The sequence below is a fragment of the Pipistrellus hanaki genome (genome assembly GCF_964339955.1).
Source record: "Pipistrellus hanaki genome assembly, chromosome: 5".
In the NCBI taxonomy this organism is placed as follows: Eukaryota; Metazoa; Chordata; class Mammalia; order Chiroptera; family Vespertilionidae; genus Pipistrellus; species Pipistrellus hanaki.
In genome coordinates this window covers 88,573,513-88,587,590 of record NC_140507.1, presented here as the reverse complement: position 1 = coordinate 88,587,590, position 14,078 = coordinate 88,573,513, and the positions used below count along the sequence as shown (strand labels likewise).

Sequence of the window (14,078 nt, the reverse complement as noted above, 5' to 3'; positions counted from 1 at the left end):
ACAAAGTTTCCCAACCTCCCAAGACAGACTGTTTTTGGAGCTGTGAAATCTCCGATATCCACCCTCTGTGCTGTTTTTGGATTGGTGAGAGAACAGTTACCTTTAAGTAGAGTCACTCGAAGGGAATCCTTTCAACTGTCTCCTGGTTTTTCTGGGTGCCAGCAGAGCAGGTGCCATGATGCACCTGGCTGGCCCTGCCCTGACCCTGTACCCAGTGAACTTTTCCTTGCTGTTCCAGCTCATCCCAGACTGGGGAATTCAGGATTGGCCTGAGAATCTGGCGAACAAATTAGGCTCATTGAGATGGTCATCTCCCTGCTTGCTTTCCAATCTCACACAGAAGCAGGGCCCACACAGCCCTTCGGGGATTCCTTGCCCTGTTTTTGTTGAGGTCATTTTTTAAAAAACACTTCCTGCTACCCTAACGGGTTTGGCTCAGTGGATAGATCGTGGGCCCGTGGACAAAAGGGTTCCAGGTTTGATTCTGGTCAAGGGCATGTACCTTTAGCGTGCAGGAGGCAACCAAAACACATTTATGTTTCTCTGTCTTTCCCTCTCTCTTTTACTTTCCCTAAAAATCAATGGGAAAATATCCTCGGGTGAGGATTAAAAAACAAACAAAAACTTCCCCCTCGCCCTGACTGGCTTTCTCAGTGGTTAGAGCACCAGCCCAAGGATTGAAGGGTCACGGGTTCAATTTCCAGTCAAGACCATGTGCCTCAGTTGCAGGTTCCCCACCCCAGTAGGAATTCATGCCAGAGGCAACCAATCCACTTATCTCTAACATCGCATTGATGTTTCTCTTCCTCTTCCTTCCTCCCTCCCATCCTCTCTAGAAATCAATGGAAAAAATATCCTCAGGTGAGGATTAAGAAAAAAGAAAACACACCAAAACAAACAAACAAACAAACAAACAAACAAACAAAACGTACCCCAGCTTTATTGAGATATAATTGTCATAACACTCTGAAAGTTTAAGAGTGTATAAAGTTGATTTGATACCCTTCTATATTGCAAAATGATGGCTAGCTAACACACCCATTGCCTCCCATAGCTACTATTTCTTTTGTGTGGTGAGAACATTGAACTATATAATAGCACGGTTCATTGTTGCCCCTGTGTGGTACATGACTCCCCAGGACTGTTCCTCATCACTGCTTTTTTGCTTTTCCCCGAAAGCAGAGGCAGCATAAAGCGGGTGATGCGTGCTTCCAGCCTTCTGAGAAAAGGCTAAGAGCTGATGGCACTCGCTGGAGGGATTGTTCCTATGCTGAAGAATGTGCAGTGAGGTTTGTCTTAGATGTACCAGAACCTGTGGCTAGTCTTGGATAAGAAAAATTGCCACTTTGACATGAATCTCAGGCTCAGGGACCCGATGTGTTCATGAATGAAGGAGCAAAGGAAGAAGATATGAAGGAAGAAAAAAAAAAAAAGAAGAAAGGAGACAAGAGACAAAAGGACATTGTGGATAAGCCATGCATCCTTATTCCTTCCAGGCACCCAGGTGTCTCTCTGCCTGCCTCCTGGCCACCAAGGACTGTCCAGCTAACTTGGGTTTTTCTGATCACCTACTACATGCCAGGCACTGTGCATTGGATTTCCAGTCCTGTCTAATTCTCACCCCTGTCCTGCAGGGCAGCTTTTACTCTCCCCACTTTCCAAGTGGAGAAACTGAGGCTTAGATGGTGAGGAAACATGTTCAAGGTCACACAGTGGCCTGGAGAGCCGGACCTGAGCCCATGCAGGTGATCCAGCTGTCTGTCCGTCCGTCCGTCCGTCTGTCCGTCTGTCTCCGTGACGCACACACTTACTGACTCAGGGTTCTTGACGAAGACCTTGGTGCTCCCCATCTGGTACTGGTCCTGCTCCATGTTGACTGCACGCAGCAGGTGCTGCACCCCCTGGCGCTCGTCCCCGCGCCACCGTGGCCACGTCTCGGGGGTCAGAATGGCGTACCTGGTGGCAGATGGTTTGGGAGGGTTTGGGAGGGCTCAGCTGGTGGTTATCCTGCAGGTGGCGGCTGGGGCCGGGAACGGCAGGGCACCTCACCTCTGCAGGAACTTGGCGAACTGGCGGCGATAGGCAAAGCCTGCTCTGCGCACCCGGATGTTCTCCTTCAGGCCCAGGTACTCAACCTGGTGCTTGACCCTGGAGGGAAGGCAGGCTGAGTCCCATGGTGGGGCCTCACCAGTCCTAGGAGGGGCGGGGTGTCTGCTGGAGGCAGTATGGGGGCTGAGGTAGGGGGAGGGGAGTTCACCGCTTGTCCCAGCGAATCAGTTCTGTGGAGTGGGGGCCTGGGTTCTGGGAGGAGGGGTCTGTGTTGGTTCCGTGGCCAGTCACTTCTAGAGTGGGGTCTGAGGTCTGGGGGCTGCGCTAGTCTCCGGGTCATCCTCCAGTCAGTCTGGGGCTGTCCCTGGGGTGGGTGGGGGTCTAGGCTCCGAGGGACTTGGCACTGGTCCCAGAGGTCGGCCTGGGTTAATCCTGCGATGTCCTGCGACCCCAGAAGGGTTCCGGAGGAAGGGCCATTCTCGGGGATAGGCAGTGTGGATTGGTCAAGACAGTAGCCAGACCAGGCTGGGGCTCACCTGCTCTCCTCCCAGTCACGGGGCTTCTTGGTCTCGTTGGGTTTGATGCAGCGGATATAGTGGGGCGTGCACTTCTTCAGTGTGGTCACCAGGTCATTGGCTTGTTTCTGAGGCAGAGGAGAAGGCAGGGAGTGGTGCATAGACAGGCCCCTCTGCCCTTTTTCTCCTCCCACCCTGGATATAGACCCAGGAGACAGAGACACACTGTGTGTGGACAGGGACTGGCAAGCGTTTGTTGATGGAGCGCTAAGTCCTTGGGGAAAACATGTCCCACAGAACACCCCTGCCTATCCTTCAGAGACCAGTCTTTGCAGGTAGGGAATCCTGTGGGTGTGCCTTGGGTTGTGCATTTTAGTCCTCTGTGGAGACTAGAAAGGAAACTGCAGGCATGGGGACTGGCGGGGGCAGCAGGAGACCCTGGTGTTGAGCATGGCTCTGCTGTGTGATCTGGGCCAGTGATTGCACCTCTCTAGCCTTGGTCTCCCCATCTGCCAGGTGGGTCTAGTCCCACATGGGTAAAGTATCCTGTATTTGCTATCAGCACTGACAAGTGCTCAGTACATGGTTATTAAATATTACTAGGCTGCCCTAGCTGGTTTGGCTCAGTGGATAGAGCGTCAGCCTGCGGACTGAAGGGTTCTGGGTTTGATTCCGGTCAAGGGCACATGCCTGGGTTGTGGGCTTGATCCCCAGTAGGGAGTATGCAGGAGGCAGCCAATCAATGATTCTCTCTCTCATTATTCATGTTTATATTTCTCTCTACCTTCCCCTTCCTCTCTGAAATCAATAAAAAATATTTAAAAAATCATTACTAGGCTGACACACCCATGTCCATAGCAGCACTGTTCACAACAGCTAAAAGGTAGAAACAATTCAGCATCCATCAACAGAGGAATGGATAAGAAAAAGCAGTGTATCCACACAATGGAATATTATTCTGCTTCAAAAAGGCAGGACATTCTGACATCTACAACATGGATGAACCTGGAGGACATCATGCTCAGTGAAGTACGCCAATCACAAAAGGACAAATACTGTGATTCCACTCAGAGGAGGTCCCTAGAGGAGTCAGACCCAGAGAGACAGAAAGTGGATGGGGGGTGCAGGGGCTGGGGGCGGGGGAAGAGGAGTAAGTGTTTAAAGGGGACAGAGTTTCAATTTGGGAAGATGAGGAAGTTCTGATGCTGGTGGTTGCACAACAATGTGAATGTATTTGATGCCATTGAACTGTATGTACACTTAATGGTTAAGATGGTCTATTTACATTATGTATGTTTTATCACACTTTTTTTTAAAAGTGGCAAATGGCCCTGACTGGTTTGCTCAGTGGATAGAGCATCAGCCTGCGGACTGAAGGGTCCCAGGTTCAATTCTGGTCAAGGGCATGTTGTGGGCACATCCCCAGTGGGGGTTGTGCAGGAGGTAGCTGATGGATGTTTCTAACTATCCCTCTCCCTTCCTCTCTGTAAAAATCAATAAAATATATATTTTTAAAAAGTGGCAAATAATCAAAAGATAAAAAAAATAAGTTTTAAGTGATGGCTCAGTTCTAGATTTAGGGATTTAAGGAGAGGCCATTGAGGACGCTGGCCCAAGCCCCCTAACCCCAGAGCTGGAAGAAGACCCGGCTGGACAGAGTGTGCCAGAGACAGGGGCAGAGGGCCTGGGTGCAGGAGCGACAGACACAGACGCCCGCACACCCAGCTCCCCCTGGCCTGCCCTGAGCCTCACCTTGATCTTGGAGCCAGCGGTGCTAGGGCGGCCCTTCTTGTCTACATCCAGCTTCTCGGGGAAGAGCATCCGGAGGAAGGCTCTGGGCAAGGAGAGAGAAGGGGCTGGAGGTGCAGCTGGACCTTGGGTGCCATTTCCCAGAAGGGGGGCTGTTTGGGTGCCTGAGGCCCAGAGGATGTACTGGAAAGTATAGTTCTTTCTGAACGTGGGGGTGAGATGTTGAGAGTCAGAGGGTTGGGTTTTTTTTTGTTTGTTTGTTTGCTTTTTGTTTTTTGTTTCTTGATTATTTGCTCTATCACTTCTTCTTCCATGACCACACATGACTTGGTGTAGCAGGTAAAGTAGAAAAACGTTAAGTGAAGTAGGAAAAGCTATCAGTGATGCAGCATTTGGGCAGCAGGGGCAGGACGCCTCGTAGGAACTGATTTACACACACAGGATTGCATGGAGCAGGTACCCTGTTCTTGTTTGTCAGAGATGGACACAGGCTGAGTGTCCACCAGCAGGGGTCAGTTAAATACACTCTGCAACATCAGGCTCCCTCTCTCATCTTCTCAGCGAGATCTTCTCTGACCACAGAATGAGTGGACTGCTTAATAAATACGGAGTATCTCTCCCTCTCCCTTCTTCTCTGAAAACAATAAAAATATATGTATTTTTTTAAAATTGCATATGTAGCTTGAATTCTATTAGATGTGGAATGTATTGGACAGCACTGCTCTAGAGCAGCGATTTTCTTTTTTTAATGTAATTTGTATTTTTTTTATGTATTTTTATTGATTTCAGAGAGGAAGGAAAAAGGAGAGAGAGAATTAGAAACATCAATGAATGAGAGAGAATCATTGATCGGCTGCCTCCTGCACGCCCCAGACTGGGGATAGAACCTGCAACCTGGATATGTGCCCCTGACTAGAATTGAACCTGGGACCCTTCAGTCTGCAGACTGACGCTCTAACCACTAAGCAAAACCAGCCAGGGTTAGAGCAGTGATTTTCAACTGGTGTGCTGCAAGAAATGTTAAAACATGCAATACCTGACTAGTCAGGGGCATTGATCTATTTTCCCTTCGATTATCAATTAAAAAATGACAACCACTTGCCCTGGCAGGTTTGGCTCAGTGGATAAAGCATTGGTCTGGGGACAGAAGGGTCCCATGTTCGATTCTGGCCAAGGGCACATGTCCAGGTTGCAGTCTCTATCCCCAGTAGGGGGCCTGCAGGAGGCAGCCGATCAATGATTCTCTCTCATTCTTTGATGTTTCTAACTCTCTCTCCCTCTCTCTTCCTCTCTGAAATCAATAAAAATATGTTTTTTAAAAATGACAACCATCAACTCAGCAATAGCTGTCCAGTGTGAATGAATCAAAATTATACTTTTTTTTTTGTCAGAATGGCAATATATATATATATTTGGTGTGCCAGAATTTCAGTAATCAGTTTATGTGTGCTATGCTATAAGATGGAAAGGTTGAAAAGTGGCTGCTCTAGACCAATGAATCTCAAACTCTGTTTTGTACATGGGTCCAGGGTGGCGGGTGAGGATAAGAGTCTTATTAATAAAATCCAGATTTTGGCTCCATCTGCCTGGGGTGGAGCCTGGGATTCTGCATTTGCAGCCAGCTCCCACGAGGCCCAGGCGGCTAGTAGGAACCCCTTTCAGCCCTTTCAGAACCACTGTCTGTGCTAGATTCCATTTGCCTGTTTTTCCTAGTTCAATCGTGGCTCAATGACAGCAGCTGTGCTCTCTGACTGTGTCATCCATCCTTCAAGTGCAAATGGTGCCCGGTTCACAGCAGAGCTGAACAGTTTTGAGGTATGAAAAGCCAAAGATGGTACCCAGCTTGCGACTGTGGTCAGGGAGACAGGCCCATATGAGTTAGTACAGAACGCGGGGTGTGGAGGGACGGGAAGCTGTCTGCACCAATGCTGGAGTTTGCAGAAGGAGTGCTGGAAGGGTTACTGTTGTCAGAACCAGCCACCAGAAATACTACCCTGGCCGCACAACCCCCCTGACAAAGTCTGTGGCGTGATGGAAGCTCTGGGGAACATGGGGTGATCCCCAAGGCCTCCCCCATCCCCAGGGTTGGTTTTGCCCAGATGTCCCCACTTACTGCTCACTGGTCTGCATCAGCTCTATGAGGTCGGAGAAGAGAACATCTCGGTTCCTCTCACAAAAGCCGCTGACGTCATAGGAGACCTGGCAGGCGGTGGCATGGGGGGCGTGAGGGGCTGAGGCCAGGGCAGTAGCGGGGCTACAGCCCAGGTGGTCATGGGGTGAGAGAACAGGGGTAGTAGCTGTGGTTCAGAAGAGGGGGTGGAGGCAGCAGCAGGGGCCTGGGTTCTCTGGGCACCTGATGTTCAAGGTGAAATTGGAGGGTGGGAGCTGCAGTCTGGGTTAGAGAGGAGGGGAGGGGATGGTGTAGGCCAGATTTGGGGATGGGTAGGCTGCAGCCTGGGGAGAAGGTCCCTCCCTGGGCTTGGGTGCTGCTCCTTAATTTAGAGTTAAAAAGTCAGTGCATCTGTGTCTTGGCCAATTGAGGGTACGGGCAGCTGTGTCAGGGGCAAGTTCCAGGAATGGCTGGAGATCCGGGGGATTTCAGCCAGGCTCGTGGGCTGCCATCCGAGGTGCAGGCTCTCCGTGCGGTGGTGGGTATTCCCCGGCTCAGGGGACCCAGGAATTCCAGCCCATTTCAGGGACTGGTGAGCTGCAGCACGCTGACCACAGAATGGAGCTGTCTCTGCCCAGGCTAAGGTCAGCAGGAGAGCCTGCAGTCCTGTCAGAGGGGGAGGGACAGCGTGGCCAGGATGGGAGGCCAGCTGATTGCTCTGGCCTTGGGGAGGGGCCTGCAGGGGGGCTAAAGCCCATGGCGGAGGTTGTGGCTTGCACTGTGGGCCTGGGGTCTCCTGGTTGGGGTCAGAGATTGTAGGCTGTGTCCTGGATCAGGGTGCTAGTGGGTCTTACAGCTTAGATTGGGGTTTGAGGGTCTGCTGCCCAATTTAGGGTCATTTGAGGGAGTTTCTGTCCTGTGAGGGGGAGCTGTCCTATTAGAGGGGGGCTGTGGCCTTGATCAGAGGCCAGTGAGTTTCTTAGTTCTGACTGAAGGCATGGCGGGGGCTCAGGCCCATTTCTGGGGTCAGTGAGTGGGCGTCTGTGGGGCTGGAGAAGGGATGGGTAGCCTGGATGGGGGAACCCAGGAGCTCCTGTAAGCAGGGTGAGAGGCTGCAGCCTGGACACCCAGGGCCTAAGGAGGTGCCGCTGGGGGCCCCTGGGGCAGTGCAGGGGTGGGGGGGAGGCAGGGGGAGGCGGGCCGCACCTTGCCAGCGTAGTGGTGGATGACGAAGCCGGAGCTCCAGCTGTTGAAGTGCTCGTGGGTGCCCACGGCCCCCTGCAGCTTCTGCAGCAGCGTCTGGTCGGCGCCCCCGCCGGTGGCATGCATGGTGGCACACACGTCGTCCAGGACACTCATGATGCCCGGGGGGCTCTGCCATCATGGGGAGGGGCAGTCACTCAGCCTCGCCCCACTCTGCCCAAATCCCACTATAGGGACCTCCACTGGGATGGGGGGGCGGGGCTTTTAAATATCAGAGCAAAAGATGATGGGGCACAGATCTGTGTGTGGGGGCTGCTGTGGAAGCTCCATGGGGTGCAGGAGGGGGTGAGGGACCCCTTAAGAGATCCATTTCACCTTTCCCAGATGGGGGTGTCTGGTGGGAGACCTGTCCCTGAGCACACTGACCCCTCTGTCCCTGGCGGGCTGTCTGGGGGACGTTTGTTGAGTGAATAAGTCAGAGGGGAGCAGGTGGGCGGGATGACGGGGGAGGTGGCTGGTGGGATGTGCCAGTTGTGCTCCAGGGCGAAGAGGGGCCTGTGGCTCCGTGGCTCACGGAGACCCCGCAAAGCTGGCCGGGCTCTCACCAGCTTGTTTTCAATGAGGTCGCAGACGATCTTGTTGTTGAAGTACTCGATGGGGGTCCAGCGGATGCCCTCCTGGACGTACTCCTCCTGGGGGTGGCAGAGGGGGCGGGAGGGGGCTGAGTGCCCGGACAAAGCCATGCGTATTTCTAGAATGTGTGCTCAGGATGGGCGGAGAAAGGGGTGCTCTGCCCCCCTCTTTCTCTTCCTCACGGTGGCTGAGCAGCCTCCCTCACTGAGCTAACCCAGTTTCACCAGGGAGAGAGTCCTAACGGATGAGAGTGTAGGGGAAATTTGGAGGGAGGACCTGACCCATTTTCTTTTCTTTTCTTTTTTTTCAACAAAAGGGAAACTTTATTGAGGCCCAATGGCCAGAGAATTCAGGCAAGAGGTTGCCCGCAGGCAAGAGGAGGTGGAGGGGCCCTGTTTGACCTCCATCTTGGGGCACAGGTTTTGGTGTGGCCCCACTTCTTGCAGCAGTTGACAGCGAGGCAGAGATGCGGGTCTTCGTGAACACCCTGGATGGCAAAACCGTCACCCTTGACTTCTCGCCCCGGGACACCATTTAGAATTTCAAAGCGAAAATCCAAGATAAGAAGGGCATCCTGCCGAAACCAGTTTGGCTCAGTGGATAGAGTGTTGGCCTGCAGACTGTGGGGTCCCGGGTTCGATTCCGGCCAAGGACATGTATCTTGGTTGCGGGCACATCCCCAGTAGGAGGTGTGCAAGAGGCAGCTGATCCATGTTTCTAACTCTTTATCTCTCTCCCTTCCTCTCTGTAATAAGTCAATAAAATATTTGAAGAAGAAGAAGAAGAAGAAGAAGAAGAAGAAGAAGAAGAAGAAGAAGAAGAAGAAGAAGAAGAGCATCCTGCCTGACTAGTAGCATCTGATTTTCGTGGCCAAAGGACTAGAGTAGTGGTCAGCAAACTCATTAGTCAACAGAGCCAAATATCAACAGTACAACGATTGAAATTTCTTTTGAGAGCCACATGTTTTAAACTTAAACTTCTTTAACGCCACTTCTTCAAAATAAACTTGCCCAGGCCGTGGTATTTGGTGGAAGAGCCACCCTCAAGGGGCCAAAGAGCCACATGTGGCTCGAGAGCCATAGTTTGCCGGCCCCGGGGCTGGAGGATGGCCACACTCTCTCGGACTGCAGTATTCGGGCAGAGTCCACCAGACATTGGTGCTTCCTCTGGGGGGCTGCACCCCGGAGCCCTCCCTCTGCAGGCTCCCCCAGAACTCTGGCCCCTGAGACAGGATGACCTTGGAAAGTGTTCCGCCCACCCGCACCCCTCGCTGTCAACTGTTGCAAGAAGTGGGGCCACACCAAAACCTGTGCCCCAAGAAGGAGGCCAAACAGGGCCCCTCTACAACCTCCTTGCCCACAGGGCAATCTCTTGCCTGAATTATCTGGCCTTTGGGCCTCAATAAAGTTTCCCTTTTGTTGAAAAAGAAAAAGAAAAAGAAAAGAAAATGGGTCAGGTCCTCCCTCCAAATTTCCCTTACACTCTCATCTGTTAGGACTCTCTCCCTGCTGAAACTGGTTTAGCTCAGTGGATAGAGCGTTGGCCTACGGACTGAAAGGTCCCGGGTTTGATTCCGGTCAAGGGCATGCACCTAGGATGCAGGCACATCCTCAGTAGGGACTGTGCAAGAGGTAGTTGATCGATGATTCTCTCTCATCGATGTTTCTAACTCTCTATCCCTCTCTTTTCCTCTCTGTAAAAAATGAATAAAATATATATTTTTTATTTATTTATTTATTTTAATATATTTTATTGATTTTGTACAGAGAGGAAGGGAGAGAGATAGAGAGTTAGAAACATCGATGAGAGAGAGTCATCGATCAGTTGCCTCTTGCACACCCCCTACTGGGGATATGCCCGCAACCAAGGTACATGCCCTTGACCGGAATCGAACCGGGGTCCCTTCAGTCCCCAAGCCGACGCTCTATCCATTGAGCTAAACCAGTCCCGGCAAAATATATATTTTTTAAAAAAGGACTGTCTCCCACAGCCAATCCATTGCCTTGCAGGGAGCAGGCTGGAAGTGTCACCGGGCAGCCCTCCATCAGAGACAGGAGCTGGCGGAGAGACACCCAGCTCCTCGTCCCTCCCAGTGCCAGCCTGAGGTCTGCTCTGTGAAGCTGCCTGGGGTCCAGGAGAACTGAGCCCAGTTGCCTTAGTGCTGCGGCCAGCAAACCTCAGCTCGGGAGCCACATGGGGCTCTTTGGCCCCTTGAGGGTGGCTCTTCCACCAAATACCACGGCCTGGGTGAGTCTATGTTGAAGAAGTGGTGTTAGAAGAAGTTTAAGTTTAAAAAATTTGGCTCTCAAAAGAAATTCCAATCGTTGTACTGTTGATATTTGGCTCTGTTGACTAATGAGTTTGCTGACCACTGCCCTAGTGTAACCTGCTCACTCACACACCTCACCGGGGCTTTAAAAAAAACCTTCTTCAGCAGCTGCCAGGCTGGAAGCGGCCAGGCCCCGAGCAGCAGATGCCAGGCTGGGAGCGGCCAGGCCCAGAGCAGCCGGGTCGGGTGCGGCCAGGCCCAGAACAGCAGCTGCCAGGCTGGGAGCGGCCAGGCCCGGAGTGGCCGGGCCCGGAGCAGCCGGGCCCAGAGCAGCCGGGTCGGGTGCGGCCAGGCCCGGAGCAGCAGCTGCCAGGCTGGGAGCGGCCAGGCCTGGAGCAACCGGGCCCAGAGCAGCCGGGTCAGGAGCGGCAGTGACCAGACCCGGAACAGCTGGTTGTAGAACGGACCAGAGCAACAGAGGCCAGGCCCGGAGCATCCAGGCCCGGAACAGCTCGCTCCTCACCTGCCTCCACCCCAAGGCTGCCTCTCAGACATGGCTGGAAACTTTTGTGGGAACTTGAGGGTCTGCTGAATCAAGTGATGAAGGCTTAGATCTGGATGTGTTGAGTTAGTATAGGGCTGGGGTGTTGATCTGTGAGTGCCTTGGGTGGGGCCTGGATGAGGCTGGTTGACCTATTTGGAAATGTCTTTTGTGTGAAATGTATCATTGGGCATGTGGAGGTATTATTGATTTGAGAAAATGCTAAGTAACTGATTTACTATCTGAAAAATTTAAAGTTCTGAAAGTTTAACGTAAAAAAACAAAAAACAAAACAAAAAAAACCCTCTTGCCCTGGCCAGGGTGGCTCAGATGGTTGGAGCATCATCCTGTGCGTCGGAAGGTTGCAGGTTTGATTCCCAGTCAGGGCACATACCTAGGTTGTGGGTTTGATCCCCAGTCTGGCGTGTGGGAGGCAACCAATCAATGCATCTCTCTACCATTGTTATTTCTTTTTCCCTTGCTTCCCCTCTAAAATCAATTTAAAAAAACCCCTCTCCCTGCCAGAACCGGTTTGGCTCAGTGGATAGAGCATTGGCCTGCGGACTGAGGGGTCCCGGGTTCAGTTCTGGTCAAGGGCATATGCCTTGGGTTGCGGGCGCATCCCCAGTGGGGGGTGTGCAGGAGGCAGCTGATCGGTGTTTCTCTATCATCGATGTTTCTGGCTCTCTATTCCTCTCTCTTCCTTTATGTAAAAAATCAATAAAATATATTTAAGAAAATTAAAATAAAAAAAACTCTCCCTGCCTCACTCCTTTCCTGGTCTCTGCCCTGAATAATTGTGTAAGGCTCTGCCTCTGCGATGGGAAGAATGAAAACATCAGGGGTTTTTGTTTGTCCTGTTTGTGGTGGCCTCCCTGGTACTGTACACAGAGCCTGGCATGCAGTAGGTGCTCAATAAATAATTGCTGAAGGAACGAACAAAGAGGTTGTTCCCCATCAAAACGTCAGAGGTGGAAAGCCTCTCCTGAAGGGAATCTCAAGGTGGAGCCTGGAGGGGTCAGTAGAGAGAGATGGAAATCGAGGGCTGGGGTATCTGCTGGGTGTTCAGCGATGCTCATGGTCCCGCCTCCACCCAGGTTCCCGGCCAATCGGCTGCTCCTGCTCACCTGCTCGGCCTTCAGGGTGAGTTCGATGAAGATCTGCTGTAGCTTCTCATTGACGAAGTTGATGCAGAATTGCTCAAAGCCGTTTTTCTGTGAGGGAGGAAGACAGCGCTTGCTTTAGGGGCCGGCGCTGGACGCCCAGGCCGCTGGGACAGGTGTGTGACTGGGAGCGGAGACCAGACCTGGAAGATCTCGAAGCCGTAGATGTCCAGCACGCCGATGCTGTACTCCTCCTGGGGCTTCTGCATGGCTCGGTTGATGGCCTGTGAGCAGGAGGGACAGGAGGTAAGTGCCAGCCCACCACTCTCTTGTTAGGCTCTTAGTCACGTCACTGGTTTTTCTCCTGCCTCCCCCGCTCTGTGCACGCCCCCATCAGCCACCCCTACAAGGAACCCAGGTGTTAGAGCATCGGGTTCCCGCCTGCGGAGCTGGCTCTGCCCCTTGAAAACTCTGCCTCTCTATTTTCTCATCTTTAAAATGGGTGAATAATAAGTATTTTATAGTTTTTTTTCTAAGACAAATACACCGAGTGGCCATATTATTATGATCTCTGAACACATAATAATCTGGCCACTCAGTGTACATCCTATATAATAAAAGGCTAATATGAAAATTGTCCCCTCGACCAGGAGTTTGACCAGCAGGCAGGCCGGCCAACCATCCATGTCCCCTCCCCCTGGCCAGGCTGGCCTCACCCCAACCATTCACGAATTAATGCACAGGGCCTCTAGTATATGTATACTGAGTGGCCAGATTATTATGTGTTCATAATAATCTGGCCTCTCAGTGTAAACTACCTGTAAAACAGTTACAAAAGTCGAGGGTACACATTAGGTGTTACCTAATGTTAGCTACTGCTGCCATTGTTCGTTACCTTGACACATCCATCCCTGTTGCCCCCACCAGTCCACCACTTGGTCCTCCAGACAGTCCTCCTTTGGGCTCTCGAAGGCACCTACCTGTCTTCATCACTCCAGCCCCTCCCAGCCCAGGCCTGAGCTCCGTGCCACAGCCAGAGGGAGCCCTTCAGTCCCCCAGGTGGCCACCACCTGGCCCTGCTTCTGTGTCCCACAGCAGGCAATGGGTGGGGTTGTGATGGCCAGGCCTGCCTCTCCCACTTGGCCGTCCCAGAGTGCCTCTCCCACCCCCTGGGCCCTCCCCTCCCCACTTGCCTCCACGAGGAAGTCAAAGAGACGGGAGTACAGCCCCTTGGCTAGAGCATCGCGGGTGTAAGTTGCCTGTTCCACGTTCAGGGTCACATCGATGGACTCGCTGCGCCCACCCCAGCGGCTGTCCATCTTGCGGCTGGTCAGCTTCTCTTGTAGCCGCCCACTGTCGATGCCCAGCAGGTAGGCAGGGAAGGCCAGGACTGCAGGGCGGGGGAGGGGGCAGCTGGTCAGGCTCTGCCTCTTTCAATGCTTCTGTCTCTCCCTGTTTCGCCCAGTGACACTGAAACTGTCCTCACAGGTCCCCACCCCCCTGGGGGCCGAAGTAGGAGGAAGTATTCACACACACACACACACACACACACACACACACACGCACACGCAGGCTCTCCACCCTCCCCAGCACCCAAACTCACGGTCCACGCTCTCCACCCTGGCGTAATTCCCATCTTCACAGAAGCTGATGTTTCCCAAGTGCAAGATCCCTGCCACGAGCTGCAGGACCAGCTGCTGGACGTTGGGTGGGATGCCGATGACCTGCATGGCGCTCTGTGGGCATCACGGACACAGGGCCTGTGCCACCAATCCTGACCTCCACCCCGCCCCCCGGGTCACAGCACGGACTCCGTCAGGACACCCAGACCCCCGTTTTACCTCTTTCACCCGCTCGCTGGGTGCCCTTGAGCAAGTCCCTACCCTCCTCGGGGTCTCAGTGTCCT

The 14,078-nt window shown here is 52.8% G+C and overlaps 1 protein-coding gene and 1 long non-coding RNA gene across 2 annotated transcripts in view; one reads left to right on the top strand and one right to left on the bottom strand.

Annotated features, from left to right (window-relative positions):
* Positions 1–14,078, bottom strand: part of MYO1F (myosin IF) — a 37,206-nt gene that overhangs the window by 9,781 nt on the left and 13,347 nt on the right. Inside the window, exons 9-19 of the mRNA XM_084884800.1 lie at positions 13,776–13,908; positions 13,366–13,562; positions 12,376–12,456; positions 12,197–12,283; positions 8,232–8,318; positions 7,630–7,797; positions 6,427–6,512; positions 4,317–4,398; positions 2,586–2,692; positions 2,050–2,148; positions 1,812–1,956 (exon numbers count right to left, since the gene is read on the bottom strand). Of these exons, the coding sequence (XP_084740926.1) occupies positions 1,812–1,956; positions 2,050–2,148; positions 2,586–2,692; positions 4,317–4,398; positions 6,427–6,512; positions 7,630–7,797; positions 8,232–8,318; positions 12,197–12,283; positions 12,376–12,456; positions 13,366–13,562; positions 13,776–13,908 (1,272 nt within the window). The remainder of the gene's footprint in view (positions 1–1,811; positions 1,957–2,049; positions 2,149–2,585; positions 2,693–4,316; positions 4,399–6,426; positions 6,513–7,629; positions 7,798–8,231; positions 8,319–12,196; positions 12,284–12,375; positions 12,457–13,365; positions 13,563–13,775; positions 13,909–14,078) is intronic.
* Positions 2,686–13,875, top strand: LOC311623115. The gene is made up of 5 exons (XR_014795097.1): positions 2,686–6,128; positions 12,167–12,212; positions 12,291–12,478; positions 13,447–13,542; positions 13,817–13,875. It is a non-coding gene; the product is annotated as an uncharacterized lncRNA (long non-coding RNA).